The sequence below is a fragment of the Natrix helvetica genome (assembly GCF_964273705.1).
Source record: "Natrix helvetica genome assembly, chromosome: 14".
Classification (NCBI taxonomy): Eukaryota; Metazoa; Chordata; class Lepidosauria; order Squamata; family Natricidae; genus Natrix; species Natrix helvetica.
In genome coordinates, this window is record NC_138564.1 from 13,216,949 (window position 1) to 13,230,494 (window position 13,546).

Sequence of the window (13,546 nt, forward strand, 5' to 3'; positions counted from 1 at the left end):
CATACCTTTTAGTTATAACTTGGATCAATATTTACAAATATACAGAGTACCTTTCCATTTTGATATAACTCTTAAGTAAGCTTTATGCGTGATCTTTACAACTATGTTCTAGCCAATGATACTATATGTTCCAAATCATATAATAATCCGTTTCTTCTTTGTCTTTTAATTCCATTGTTAACCTGTCCATCTCTGCACAATCCAGCAACTTTTTTTGAAAAGACTGGGGGGACTTCAACTCCCAGAATCCCCACAGCCAGCTTGGCTTTGATTGGCTGTTCTCTGCCGGCAAGTAAGCTTGGTTTAGTGCAGTGGAGGCTTGTGGACTTCAACTCCCAGAATTCTCCAGCCGGCAAAGGAACTCTGGGAGTTGAAGTCCACAGGTCTTCAAAGTGGTTGAGGTTGGACACCAGTAGTAGAGGGGACAAGGCAGGAGGAGGGCCGCTGGCCAGGAGTCCCTTTCGGTCTGTAAGGAGGCGTGCATCACATCTCCCGATCCTTCACAACTTCTTTGGTGTTGAATCATAGTATCTGTCCTATTGCAATTCTGTGGTCCCATTTTATGTATTGCCCATGTTTTTTTCTTTATCTATATCTGCATATTAGGTATCCATGTCTCTCTACCTACCTATCGTAATCTATCATCTATCTCATTTTTTATATCCATCCATCCTTTAGCAGCATTTTGTCTATCTCTGCCTATCATCCATCCATCATCTCTTATCTATCTCATCCATCTATCCATCCTTTATCATATCTGTTTGCCTATCATCCATCCATCCACCTAACTTATCATCAGCTGCTTATCTGCTGATGTTTTAAACTTATATTTGTGTTTGTATGTATAATGTGTTTTATAGTGTTGTACATCAGCGATTGTATGACCTCTGTAGATGCCATATGCTAAATAAACAAACAAATTTAACAGCTTAACACTTTCGAAGTTGATGTGCCTTTAAATAACTCATTCTTGCAAATCATCATCAGGCTGGCCAGCATAAGCCAGCATTGTTGTTCGAACAAGTCAGGGTAATGATGATTTAAAGCTGACCAGCCAATGTAAGGCTGTAACCTGATGATGAAATGAGAGTCAGCAGAGGTATTGCCACTTTAAGAAGCCAGATTATTGCCACTTTAAGAAGCTGTCTATATAAAGGAGGCCATGAGAGAGCGTATCTCTCTCCTTGTGTCCGGTATTCATTGCTAAATTCTCAGGTAGTGTTAAGAAGATTGATTGCTTGTCAGGTATTTGCTACCACGTATATTTCTGTATATGTTATATATAAAGCACTGTTAAATGTCGAAGTCTCTGTGTGCTGTGTGTTGCTCCTGCGTTGTCTCCTAATAGTAATCACGCTGCAATCTGCTGCCAAGAATATCAAGCGGTTGTGAAAAGGAGGAGGCAAGGCTGATGAGTAGAGAATAATCCCTTTATTAAAGATACAGTACAGTTGGTTTAGTTTAATACTGATTTCCCTGCTTTTTTTATGACTATTCCTATAATACATTCTTTACTCCAAAGTTCAAACACTTACATTGATTTATTAAAAAAAAACACCTCATAGGCCAAATACTGATTGTAATCTGGGAATAATTAACAACTAGCACAGATTATGTGCCTCTCTATAGGTTTGTGTGTGCGTGTGTTAAAAAGAAACACAGATAAACCCAAACTTAGTTATAGAAGAGTTAAAATCTTCCATTATGCAAGGAAGGCCAATAGTGTTTTCTTTACATTTCTTTTTGTGACATTCAAAAGAAGAGAGCAAAACCAGCGTGGCGGCATTTACTCGTCATTTATTCAGAGTGACAGAGTAATTTCACAGGAACGCCCCAGGGCATTAAATTAGCATGAAAACTGAATTTCCACTCAGAAATATGCTCCGTTTTATACTTCTTAAAATGTTTTCGTAAGATATCCGCTTCTTAGAAACTTCACCTTATTATTTCAACATTGAGTTTCCTATTTTACATTCATCTGGAACAAAATTCCAACCCAGGGGAGAATAAATAAATTACATCTTAAATTGGTTTTTTAAAAAAACGCTCTTGATTTCAGGACGGACTTTTGATGAAAAAAAAAATCTCTTACGGGATACAAACTGTAGCCGGAAGATTTTTTTTTTTTGTCCTTTTTTTGGTACATGCAAACTTGCCCCTTTATCCCCCTCTCAAACCCACCCACCCAAGTCAGGAAAAAAAAATCTCCCAAGTTTTTTTGAGGCTGTTTAAAGTCATTGAATCAAGTTACGGTACACAAAAGCCCTCATTTTCAGAATGACAGAAACACTAAAGACAATCAGATTGTTTTCCAAAATATAAATCTTTGTTTTTCTTAAATATATTTATATATGTACTTATGTACAACTCTACAGAAGCTGAAAAAACAGGGGGGAGATTTCTCAAACGCACAGCTGGAGAGGTTTCGTTAGGGGAAAATATATATATATATATATATTTCCCCACAGTGGCTGAACTGTTTTGTGGGTATTTTTTTTTTTGCCTCGACAAAATCTCACACTGTTAAAAAGAAATCTCGCAGACAGGAAGGCACTACTTCTAGGTCTTGCACCAGTAGCACACGCGTGAAGGTTTTTGCTCACGCGTGTCGGTTGATCGAGACTTTCCTCAAAGCGAGGAAAAACAAAAACAAACATTTGGAAAAATAAGAAAATAAGAGCTCGCCTCTTAAACCCATTCCAGTGTCAGAATGTTACAAAAACAACTGTACAACTGCAGCTTGAAGGAGCGTAGTAGTGCAAATAGGAAAATTAACAGCATCATTTCAAAGAGCTTCTAAGTGAGCTAAAATAGAACTAGGGGCCTGCTGGTTTCCCACCCCCACCTCCACTCATTTCCTCCCCCACACCCCCAAATTAAGCCACGCGACCGGAAAGAAGTTTTCTGGATGCAAAACCCAGGAAATGAAATTTCTAAATGAAAATTGGCAGCCCCTGTTAAATTATTTATTTTAATTCCATCTTAAGAAGGGCAGAATAAACTATCTTGCTTGGAGAAGACCAGATCCCACTGCGTCTTTCTAAGCTGGGTGGCTGCTGCAAGGAATTCTGGGAGGAAAGAGTGCCGGTCCCTTCTCTCTTCTCTCCTTCTGGCCCCACCCTAGGAGACTGGTGGTGGAGGACAAGGTCCAACTAGCGCCCGAAGCAACGTCCGTTTTCTCCGCTCCTGCCCTGTGTCAGAAGGTCTCGTCGTCGTTGCAGTTGGCGGTCCAGTGGCCAAACATCTCACAAATGGTGCAGTACGGGCGTTCCTCTTTCCGACTGCCGTGGTACGTGGAGTGGGGGGGTTCCTCAGGCGCCTGGGCTTGCGTGGGACAATCTTCGGTGTCGTGGAGGTCGAAACAATCGCAAATGTCGCAGAAGAGACGAGGTTTCCTCTTGACTTGGTTGTCTTCCTCGCTGTGGAGACAGAAACAGTTTAGAAAAGCCGATGGCCACCCGTGGGTCGTGTTGGGAGACTCCTTTGAGGGACGTGGTTGAGGAACAAGAAGTTGGGATTTGGGGTTTTCAATTCTCCACGCCAATGTCCCTCAACCTTGGCTTCAACTCCCAGAATTCCCCAGGGTCTGGCCTCTCTAGAGAACAAACACTATGGTTGCTGGAGCTCAGTGGGTTGGTTTATCCAACGCTTTAAGCCAATGTTTCTCAACCTTGGCCACTTTAAGAGTCTGGACTTCAACGCCCAGCTCTGCTGGTTGAGGAATTCTGGGAGTTGAAGTCCAGACCTCTTAAAGTGGCCAAGGTTGAGGAAGACTGCTCTACGTCATCCAGCTGCGTCTACCATAAGCCACTCCAAGTAAAACAGCCACCCGAATCCCCAATTTTTCCAACCACCAACCTGTCATAGTTAATAACTTCTTCCTCGTCTCCGTTGAGAGCAGCCTCGGACATCTTGTTCAGTTTCGATTTCAGTTCGGCGTTTTTATCTTGAAGATCCACAATGACTGAATTTAGGAAGTCAATCTGAAGTGTTGAGGATAAGAAGAACGAGAAGTGAGTCTCATCACACGAGGCCAATGGGATCTACTGAGCTCCAACGACATGGCTAAAACCTCTGGGTGATCTGCTCTCGGTTGCAGAGTTCCAAGAGTCACCTGGTCCCCTTTTGCGACCTCCGGACGAGCAAAGTCCACAGGGAAGCCACTTAACAACCATGTCACTAACTTAACAACTGCAGTGATTCACTTAACAACTGTGGCAAGTAAGGTCGTAAAATGGGGCAAATTTAACTTAACAAGTCTTATTTAACAACAACAAAATATTGGGCTCAATTGCAGAACCCATCTTTTGATTTGTAAAATGTGACCCCCCAGAATTGCAGCCTCAATACCTCCATCTCCTCGGAGGGGGACAAAGAGAGCAGGGAGGAAACAGGCCAAGGGACACCCCCTAGCAGACCCCCAAATTCAGCCACCCGTTTTTACTCTCTCCTTCTCTTCCTCCGTTTTGGCATCGAAAAGAGCAAGGGTTGCCTCTCTCGGAGGCTGAAGGGGGGAGAAGAGCCGCTCCCTTGCAGAAGGAGGTTATTATAACCGAGAAAACTTATTTTTTATATTTAAAAAAAAAGCAGAGGAAGCTGAAACCAACCATTTGCTGATGGCAGAAGGTTATCCCCAGTCGCAGATCAAAGCAAGGAGCGAAAAGGGAAAGCGGAGGGAGAGGGAAAAAGGAAGGAAGGAAGGAAGGAAGGAAGAGGGGAAAAAAACACAAGAAACCAAATATTAGTATGTGAAGAACATGATAAACTCAACCTGATGCATTTGGGGAAGGGGGAATGCAATCTCTGGATAATTTTTTTTTTAAAAATGATGGAATGATACAACGAAGAGGAGGGAAGCATACCTGGCTCTCTTGAGCGTCTTCCTTTTGAAGGTCGCCACTAGATGAAACGTCTTGGACAAGAGGAAAGGGGGAAAAAACACGTTAGAAAGAGATGAAATAAAGACTCCCTGATTTCACGTGACCTTCATCAGAGACAGATGGGATGCTGGGACTCTTTGGGAGCGTTCAGTTGACTTGGTCTCAAGGAGGCCAAATCTGGATGTACTTCCCCACGCTTGGATAAAATCAGATCGCTGGCAGCAAGCAAGTTTTCAACCATGGCCAGCTAAAGAGATGTGGACTTCAACTCCCAGAATTCCTCACGGTCTGGCTTCTCTAGAGAACAAACTCTATGGTGGGTGGAGCTCGGTGGGTTGGTGGCACCAAAGCTTTAAGTCAATGGTTCTCAACCTGGTGGACTTCAACTCCCAGAATTCCTCAGGGTCTGGCTTCTCTAGAGAACAAACTCTATGGTGGGTGGAGCTCTATAATTTGGTTGCACCAATGCTTTAAGTCAACATTTCTCAACCTTGGCTACTTTAAGAGGGGTGGACTTCAACTCCCAGAATTCTTACAGTGGTCAAGGTTGAGAAACATTATCTAAGGCAAGCTGAGGGCGGTATTCCAGCTTTGCCTTCAGCCATTGGTGATGTCAAACTTGCCCAGCATTTTGAAGTTGGGATTAATGTAACGTAACGTCAATGTTTCTCCACCTTCAGCATTTTAAGAGGGGTGGATACAGCACAGCTCAGTGGTGGAATCTAATTTTTTTTTACTACCTACATTCCAGGGTTGGCTTTACCTGAAGAGCTTTTTTGGATCTCTTTGAGCTTCTGCTCCAGATTCTTTACTTTGATCTCAAGTTTCACCTTATCGGATTCCAGGGACTGAACGATCGAGTGCAAATTCCTGGCTGTGGCGTTTTCTCCACGGAGCACCGAGACCTGCAAAAAGTCCATAAAGAAAAGAGGGGAACACAACGTGAATTTAATAACGACACGGAAGGAAAGAAATGAAGGGCTTGAAGATGGTCTAACCACAACTGAGCCCTTACATTTCTATTGTTTAAGTGAACCCTAAGGAAGGGAGGGAGGGAGAATGAAAGGAGGGAGGATGGATGGATGGAAGGAAGGAATGGAGCGAGGGAGGAGGGAGGGAGGGAAAGAAAAAGGAAGGATGGAAAGAGGAGGGAGGAAGGAGGGAGAGAAGGAAAGAAAGGATGGAAGGAGAGAGATGGAAGAAAGGGAGAGGAAGGAAAAGAAGGAGGGATGGAAGGAGGGAGAGAGGGAGAGAAAGAGGAAAGGAAGGAAGGGAGGGAAGAAGGGTAGGAGGGAGGGAGGAAGGAAGGAGTCTTGATTTGTAGGCCACCCAGATAGGAGGAGATGCCGGGGGGTTCACCCCCTTCTCCGTTTGTACCTCATTTCGGAGTTTTTCCACCTCTTCGTCTCTCTCTGTAATCAAGGCACTCGTAACACTGATGGATTTCTGCAGGGACGCTCTCTCTTCTTCGTTCTCTTTTATTAACTTGGCTTCTCTACAAGAGAGGGTCAAACAACAGTCAGAAGAGTTGTTGCATTGAACTGGGTTAAGAATCACGTCCGGGGTGGTGGTGGTGGTTGTGGGTTGTGGGGGGAAGGATGATCAGCAAAGGGGCTTTCTGGAATTTTAATGGTCCTTTGATTTAACCGAGCGAAGTTTTACAGCTGGCCTTAAGGACGGGGGGAACTTTAACCACAGGGAGACAAAGTGAAAAGGGTTTTACCTAGGGAGATTCATGCCAGAATCTGCAAATCACCGTATCCATTTCAGTGGGTTTGTTTTTTTTATTTTTTTATTTTTAAAGAAAGATGTTAATAGGATTGGGATATAAAGAATTGAAAGGGGAGGAAAAGAGGGCTGCAGATGGAAATCCTTAGATGGGTTATTTCTCAGAACAGTATTGAACAGACGACAAAGAGGCATGCAAAGCTCAAACACACACACACACACACACACACACAGACACACACAGACACAGTTGTCATGCAAAGCAGAGATTGTGCTGGAATATTGGCTGGTCCTCCCTGAATTCTGTTAATTTAAACCTCCTTCTGTTTTTTGAGGGCCACTCTGGAGCCTCAGCTGAAGTTTAAAATTAGATTATTATTATTTTTTTTTAAAAAAAGAAGTCACTCCGTAGAAGAAAGCGGGGTTCAGGATGCAACTGTGGAGTTCCCAAAGTTTGGTTGTTTTCTTGCAGACGTCTCATGACCCAGCTGGGTAGTAGCATCAGTGCTGTAAGGGGGAAGGGTTTGCGGACTGGAGGAAGGAGAAGAGGGGGAGGAAGAGGAGGGGAAAGAGGACGACGGGGTCCTTGGTGCTGTCGGAGCTTGGTGGTTTTCTTGCAGACATTTCACAACCCGCCTAGGTAACATCATCAGTGCTGATGTTGTTACCCATTATGTCTGTCTACAGTAGTGGCCAAAATTGTGGAAACCTTTTGGGAAAAGCATATATCTTTGAGGTTTGATGGCTAATAACACCACTTTCTTTTGGAGTAGCACCAGAACATTATAAATCAATGGAAAGATAATTTAATCAAGAACGTAATGCAACAAGGTTTGTTCAATTATCTGTATTCTGCGAAATGTTATAGCCAAATAACCAGAAAAAGGAAGCGTAACGTGCTTATGTTGATCTCAGATAACTTTCCTTCATTTCCTTCGCATTGTAACAGCTGCAGAACTCAAAGACTTGGTTCCCTCCGTGGGAAGACGTTGTTGTAAGGCCGTAATTCATGCTAAAGGCTACCCAACTAAGTATTTAACTGACATGGCGATCATTTTTGTATATCTCGTTTTTTCTACCTGTTTCCCTTTTCTTCTTTATAACTGCTATTCTGATAGCAAATCCTTCATCAAAGGTATCGCATTACATCCTTGATTAAATTATCTTTCTGTTGATATATAATTTTATGGTACTACTCAAAAAGAAAAAAAGAGTGGTGTTATTAGTCATCAAACCTCAAAAATACTGTACACTTGTCCCAAAAAGATTTCCACAATTTTTGCCACTACTGTAGTTTCCTCAATGTTCCTGATGGTGTTACTTTGTTGGGTCATGAAACGTCTGCAAAAAAACCAACCAAGCTTAAAGGGGATCAGGGGTGAAATCCAGCAGGTTCCGACAGGTTCTGGAGAACCGTTAGCGGAAATTTGGAGTAGTTCAGAGAACCGGCAAATGCCACCTCTGGCTGACCGCAGAGTGGGGAGGGAATGGAGATGTTGCAGTCTCCTTCCCCTGCCACGCCCGGCAAGCCACACCCATAGAACCGGTAGTAAAAAAAAAATGAATTTCACCACTGGGTGGGATGGTTGCTATCCCCCACCCCCACCCCCCACCTCCAGGACAACGAACAAACAAGCCGTGATGGCAGGCGGATCACAGAAGGCCTTTCAGAAGTGGATGCAGATGTTTGTCCTGGGGGGCAGAAGCGGCAAGGGGAAATGGGGGGGGGGATGACACCAAGGCACACCGCGTCACAGATGGACGGATGGAGTCTTTGTCATGCCAAGATAGAAGGCTACTGTTCACCAAACAGCGGGACTCCTACAGATCGGGAACCCTGTGGTTTTCCTCCCAGGGGAAAAAAATAATAAGCAGTGAAGGAGTCAGCTTGGCTGCAAAAGGGGGGCTTTTTTGCGGGGGGGGACCGACTGGCCGCTGAAGGAAGCTCGTCCACCTGGCCGGGTCTACTTGTGGGTTCAATGTGAGGGGGGGTCTCATCAGCCAAACTGCAAGTGGCATGCTAGAATCGAACGGCTGAGCATTCAGGAGCTGGGCGAGTTGGTTTGTCTGCATGCAGGTCAACTCCTTGATGGAGAGACGAGAAGGTTCTTAGGAGGAGGAGGAGGACATCCTGGGGCAACTCTGGCCTCCGTTGGGGGGTGGGCAGCTGGTTGGGGAAGGTCAGAAGACCCCGTAAGTGTCCTGCCAATCTTCAGGACTAGGAATCAGATTGGGAACGAGAAGGAAGGAAGGAAATCACAGGAGAATCTTCGCATCCGGTGGGAAACAGTTGTACTTCTGGGGGCAACATTGTTCACTCCTCAAAATCAAGCTCATCTCAAAATGAAACGGGCAACCCCAAACCCCGACCGGATCCCTGGCGGAGAGGATCCCAACCGGCTCTCAAATCCAGCAAATGATCCCAACCAGGAGAATTGCTGGTTGACAAGTCAGGCCATCAAATGGCTTCAGACAAACCTCCATCAGCATTTATCCCAGGTTTAGAGAGATGTGACCACTACAGTCTTGTCTTTTCTTCTTTTCTTTCTTCTTTCTTTCTTTCTCTTTCTTTCTTTCTTTCTTTCTTTCTTTCTTTCTTTCTTTCTTTCTTTCTTTCTTTCTTTCTTTCTTCTCTCTCTCATTCTCTTTCCTTCCTGCCCTCCCTCCCTTTCTTTCCTTCCTTCTCTTTCTTTCTTCCTTACCACTTTTTCTTTCTTTTTATCTTTCTTTCCTTCCTGCCCTCCCTTTCCTTCCTTCCTTCTCCCTTTCTTTCTTTCTTCTCTCTTCCTTCCCTCCCTCTTTCTTTCTTTCTTTTTCTTTCTTTCTTCTTTCTTTCTTTCTTTCTTTCTTTCTTTCCTTCCTTCCCTCCCTCCCTCCCTCCCTCCCTCTGTCTTTCTGTAAAATTGGAAGACATTTCCTGATTTATGTCTATCTGTTTACAGTCCTACCCAAATGCAGATCCCAGCTGTTTGCAAACTTATTCATGCAAAGAAGCCCCAACAATTTTCTGTTGGGACTGGAAGTTCTGTCACTAAGCGATGAGTTTATTAAGGAAGTCACGCCCTATTTTACAACCATTTTTGTTGCACTGATGAGGTTACCTAGTTTGGCGCACGAAACGTCTGTAAGGAAACCGCCCAGCTCAGAGACCAACAAGGGCCCCCATTGTTGTATGTGCAAGAACTGGTTGTAAGTCATTTTTTTCAGTGCCGGTCACTAAAAGAACGGTTGTTAAGTCGAGGACCACTCAAGAAGCATAACTTCATGGATGAGAAGAGCCACTTACAAATAGCTTTTAACTTATTCAAAGCTTCTTCATTTTAGAGAGTTATGTCAAGCTTTGTATTAACTGAAGGCTACTCAAAGCTCAGCCCACCAGGAGCATCTTTTGAGTAGGTCTCTTACAAGGAGTAAATTTCACCTTCACCAAAAGGGCTTGGAGCGTCAGTGCTTCATTTCTGAAGGTGATTCGTTTGGGCACGATCGCAAAGCGTTAATTCCAAGCATCTCCTGCTAGAAACCCCACCCAAGTTTTCCCCTTGCCACAAAAAAGAAAATAAAAAGAAATTGCAATAACGGAGCAAGTACCTTAAAGTAATACTGGGCAAGCTTTAAAAATGCAAGATAACAAGAACCACATGTTAGAAACATGGCAGAGAAATGCGAGATACAGTAAAGGAAGAACTAAATTTGCACCCAAGTCGATTCTGCTTGTTGTTATTAAAATAGATATATATAGATAGATAGATAAAGATTTAACACTGCCGAGTATTTTACAAAACCAAAACTCAAAAGAATAAATAAACCAGAAACAAAGCAAAAAAAAAAAAAAAGCAAGACACGGAGGTAACAAAAGGCAGCCAAAAAATATGTACATCGATTTCATTGGAGGGGAAAAAATAATAAAAATAAACGTTATTTATTGTAACGTGGATAGACTTTCTTTAGTCTTACCATTAAAGACACAGATAGAGCAAGGAAGCAGAAAGGTAGGAAGGGAAGAAGAGATTCAGAAAATAGCGCAGAGCCAAGTCACACAGTCAGCAAACCCACAACAAGGAGCTGAATTTACACCGAATTCCCCGTCAGCTTCTTACCTCCACCTTGCAAAGGATCAACCCAGGGGCGGAGAGAAAGGGAGGTCGGGGGAAGAGGGTCCTGATGGAAGGGAAGGGGATGGGGAAGATGGGGGCAGCGTGACACCCCTCTCTCTCTGCTTGCCAAAGCTGCCTGTTGCCTGCCAAGGCCAGGCCAAGTGCTTAGAATGACGAAGTTGGAAGGGACCTTGGAGGTCATCTAGTCCAACTCTCTGCAGGAGAAGGACACGCTACAGGACCAGAGGTTTGAGGTGCAACAACAATCAATCAATAATTTCTCCCTCCTGGATAAAACGGGGGCCGAAGAAGGAAGTTTTAAGGAATACAATACAGAGGGGACCTCGACTCAATCAATCAGAAGGGAGCACAACATTTCCGCTGCTAAGAGGAACAGCTGCTAAGCTTTGCCTCGTTTAATGACCTTCCTTGGTGGTTATGAAGGGAATCACTGCCGTTGGTTAAGTTAAGCAGGTTGTTAAGTGCTTTCCTGGTGACTTGGCTCATCAGGAAGCCGCAAAAGGCATCACATCACTCCTGCAACCGTCATAAATCAGTTGCCAAGGGTCTTGATTTTGATCACGTATGCATGGGGATGCTGCAATGGTTGTGAGTGTGATAAATGGTTGTAAGTCTTTTTTTTAAAGAGACTTTTTCTTTGTAGCTTCAGTCACTAAACAAAAGGTTGTAAGTCGAGAACTACCTGAATATACGTTTCCATTGATTTTGAGTTGAGTTGACTACTCCCTAAGTTGACCGAGGGAGAGGGAGGGGCCCAAGGCCACCCGGTTGGCACCACGTCCAAGAAAAACTAGAACTCACAGGCTCCTGGTTCTAGCAGGATAAATAGTCCTCAATAATTGGGGATTTGGGGTCTTTTCTGAATTAAAAATATCCTTAAAGGTAAGGATTCCCCTCACACCTATGTGCTAGTCGTTCCCGACTCTAGGGGGCGGTGCTCATCTCCGTTTCAAAGCCGAAGAGCCAGCGCTGTCAGGAGACGTCTCCGTGGTCATGTGGCCGGCATGATTCAACGCACGGAACTCTGTTCCCTTCCCACCAAAGGTGGTTCCTATTTTTCTACTTGCATTTTTTAACATGCTTTCGAACTGCTAGGTTAGCAGAAGCTGGGACAAGGAACGGGAGCTCCCTCCGTTATGCGGCACTAGGGATTCGAACCGCCGAAATGCCAACCTTTCTGATTGACAAGCTCAGCGTCTTAGCCACTGAGCCCTATATAAAATATCCTTAGGAGTAGTCAAAGGGAGGTTTTGGGTTCCAACGTTTGGCAAAGATTTTTTTTGGGGGGGGGGGACACTCTCCGTGAAGAATTTAGAAGCTGGACTTTGGGGATTTGAGATGCCCCTGTGGAAATCCTCCCAGGGAGCCTTAAAATGGCTCTGAATTAAGCTGGGATTGAAAAGCAGAGAAATGAAAAGATCAACCAAGTTCTAAGGATTGTATAAAAGTTTCCAGAAATCAAGGCTTCCACCCCCACCCCCACCCTGACATTTTAGGGAGGGGAAGGAGACCATAATGCCTTTGATGGATTTTGAACGTAATGTTCCACCTGCCGAAGACCTTTTGAACAGTCCAGGTGCAAGGCTAAGATTATTTTAAGGGCAGAAGAGTAGCGGGGATCAAAGAATTCTATTTGAGATTTATTTCCTCTTATTATTTTTTTCCTTTTTAAGTGCCTGCGGGCCCCAGAGCTTGTATACAAATCAACTCACCTCTTTTTCATCTCCAGCAGCTGGTTATTGAGGACCGATCTCTCTTCTTCCAGCTGGAAAACCAGAAGAGAAAGGAAGAAAAAACAAAATAGGGATTTTACTTGTCCATTAAGGACTCACTTTCAAACCATGTACCTTTTTAAAAAAAAAAATCTTGGGAGTCTTGAATCTATTCCACATCTTTGGAATTAAAAAAATGGATTTTATTTAGCTACTTCCAAGGCTTTTTGGAACCTAGTTATGCAACCAGCTCTCCCTTCTCATAATTTCATTCATTATTAATTTCGTATTTACAATGCCACCCACTTCTGAAGACTCCAGCAGGTTAACAGATCCAAAAATAGAATTAAAAGCATGAAACAAAATATGGCAGCCCTCATTAATAAACTCAACCACAGCAATAACAACATAACACACAAAAAGACACAAGGGAATAGAACACGGCCTTCATTCTCATACACTTATTTATGATTAAAAATTAGCTTTAGAATGACCCCTTTTAAATCATATTTCTCCCACCTTCTTCTTGCAGGTAGCATCTTCCAACCTTAAGCCCCATAAGACATCCTACTGCTCATGTAAAAAGAGACCAAAATAAAATATAGTGAATCATTTAAAGATCCGAAACCTCTATCCTATTAGGCCAAGAATATGCCAGAATCTAAAATAACCCTCTTGTCAAAAGCCCAAAGAATCAGGAACAAACATTGAAGTTCCAGTTAAACCTCTGGCTGGGGAATTCTGGGAGTTGAAGTCCATGCATCTTAGAATTCTGGGAGCTGATGGAAGTCCACACACTTTCAAGGGGTCGAGGTTAATAAACTCATTTATTGCCCCTAAAGCGAGACTCACAACACAGCTGTAGGGATTTACACACACACACACACACACACACACCAACACTTCTTCCACATAATCTTCTCCTAAAAAGCATTTCCTTTGGGTGCAACTTTACAGTGACTCTGCGTGCATCCTTGAACAGGCGCCTTGTTCCCAAAGCTGCTCCAGGAAAACCATCCCACTGAAAACCTGGGAGTTCTAGATGCAAACGTCCTAAGATATATTTAGGAGGTGCAGGCAGCCCCCCCCCCCTAGTTTTGGGTCGAGGTGG

The 13,546-nt window shown here is 43.7% G+C and overlaps 1 protein-coding gene across 6 annotated transcripts in view; it reads right to left on the reverse strand.

Moving 5' to 3' along the window:
- Positions 1-1,416: 1,416 nt before the first annotated feature.
- Positions 1,417-13,546, reverse strand: part of CLIP1 (CAP-Gly domain containing linker protein 1) — a 52,272-nt gene continuing 40,142 nt past the window's right edge. For 3 of the 6 annotated variants that reach the window (XM_081966613.1, XM_081966612.1, XM_081966610.1), the window contains 7 exons: positions 12,436-12,488; positions 10,197-10,217; positions 6,258-6,375; positions 5,644-5,785; positions 4,863-4,912; positions 3,859-3,983; positions 1,417-3,419 (listed from right to left, as the gene is read on the reverse strand). In XM_081966613.1, the coding sequence (XP_081822739.1) occupies positions 3,197-3,419; positions 3,859-3,983; positions 4,863-4,912; positions 5,644-5,785; positions 6,258-6,375; positions 10,197-10,217; positions 12,436-12,488 (732 nt within the window). In that variant the 3' untranslated portion in view covers positions 1,417-3,196. The remainder of the gene's footprint in view (positions 3,420-3,858; positions 3,984-4,862; positions 4,913-5,643; positions 5,786-6,257; positions 6,376-10,196; positions 10,218-12,435; positions 12,489-13,546) is intronic. The other 3 variants (XM_081966614.1, XM_081966615.1, XM_081966611.1) reach the window with 1 other exon arrangement.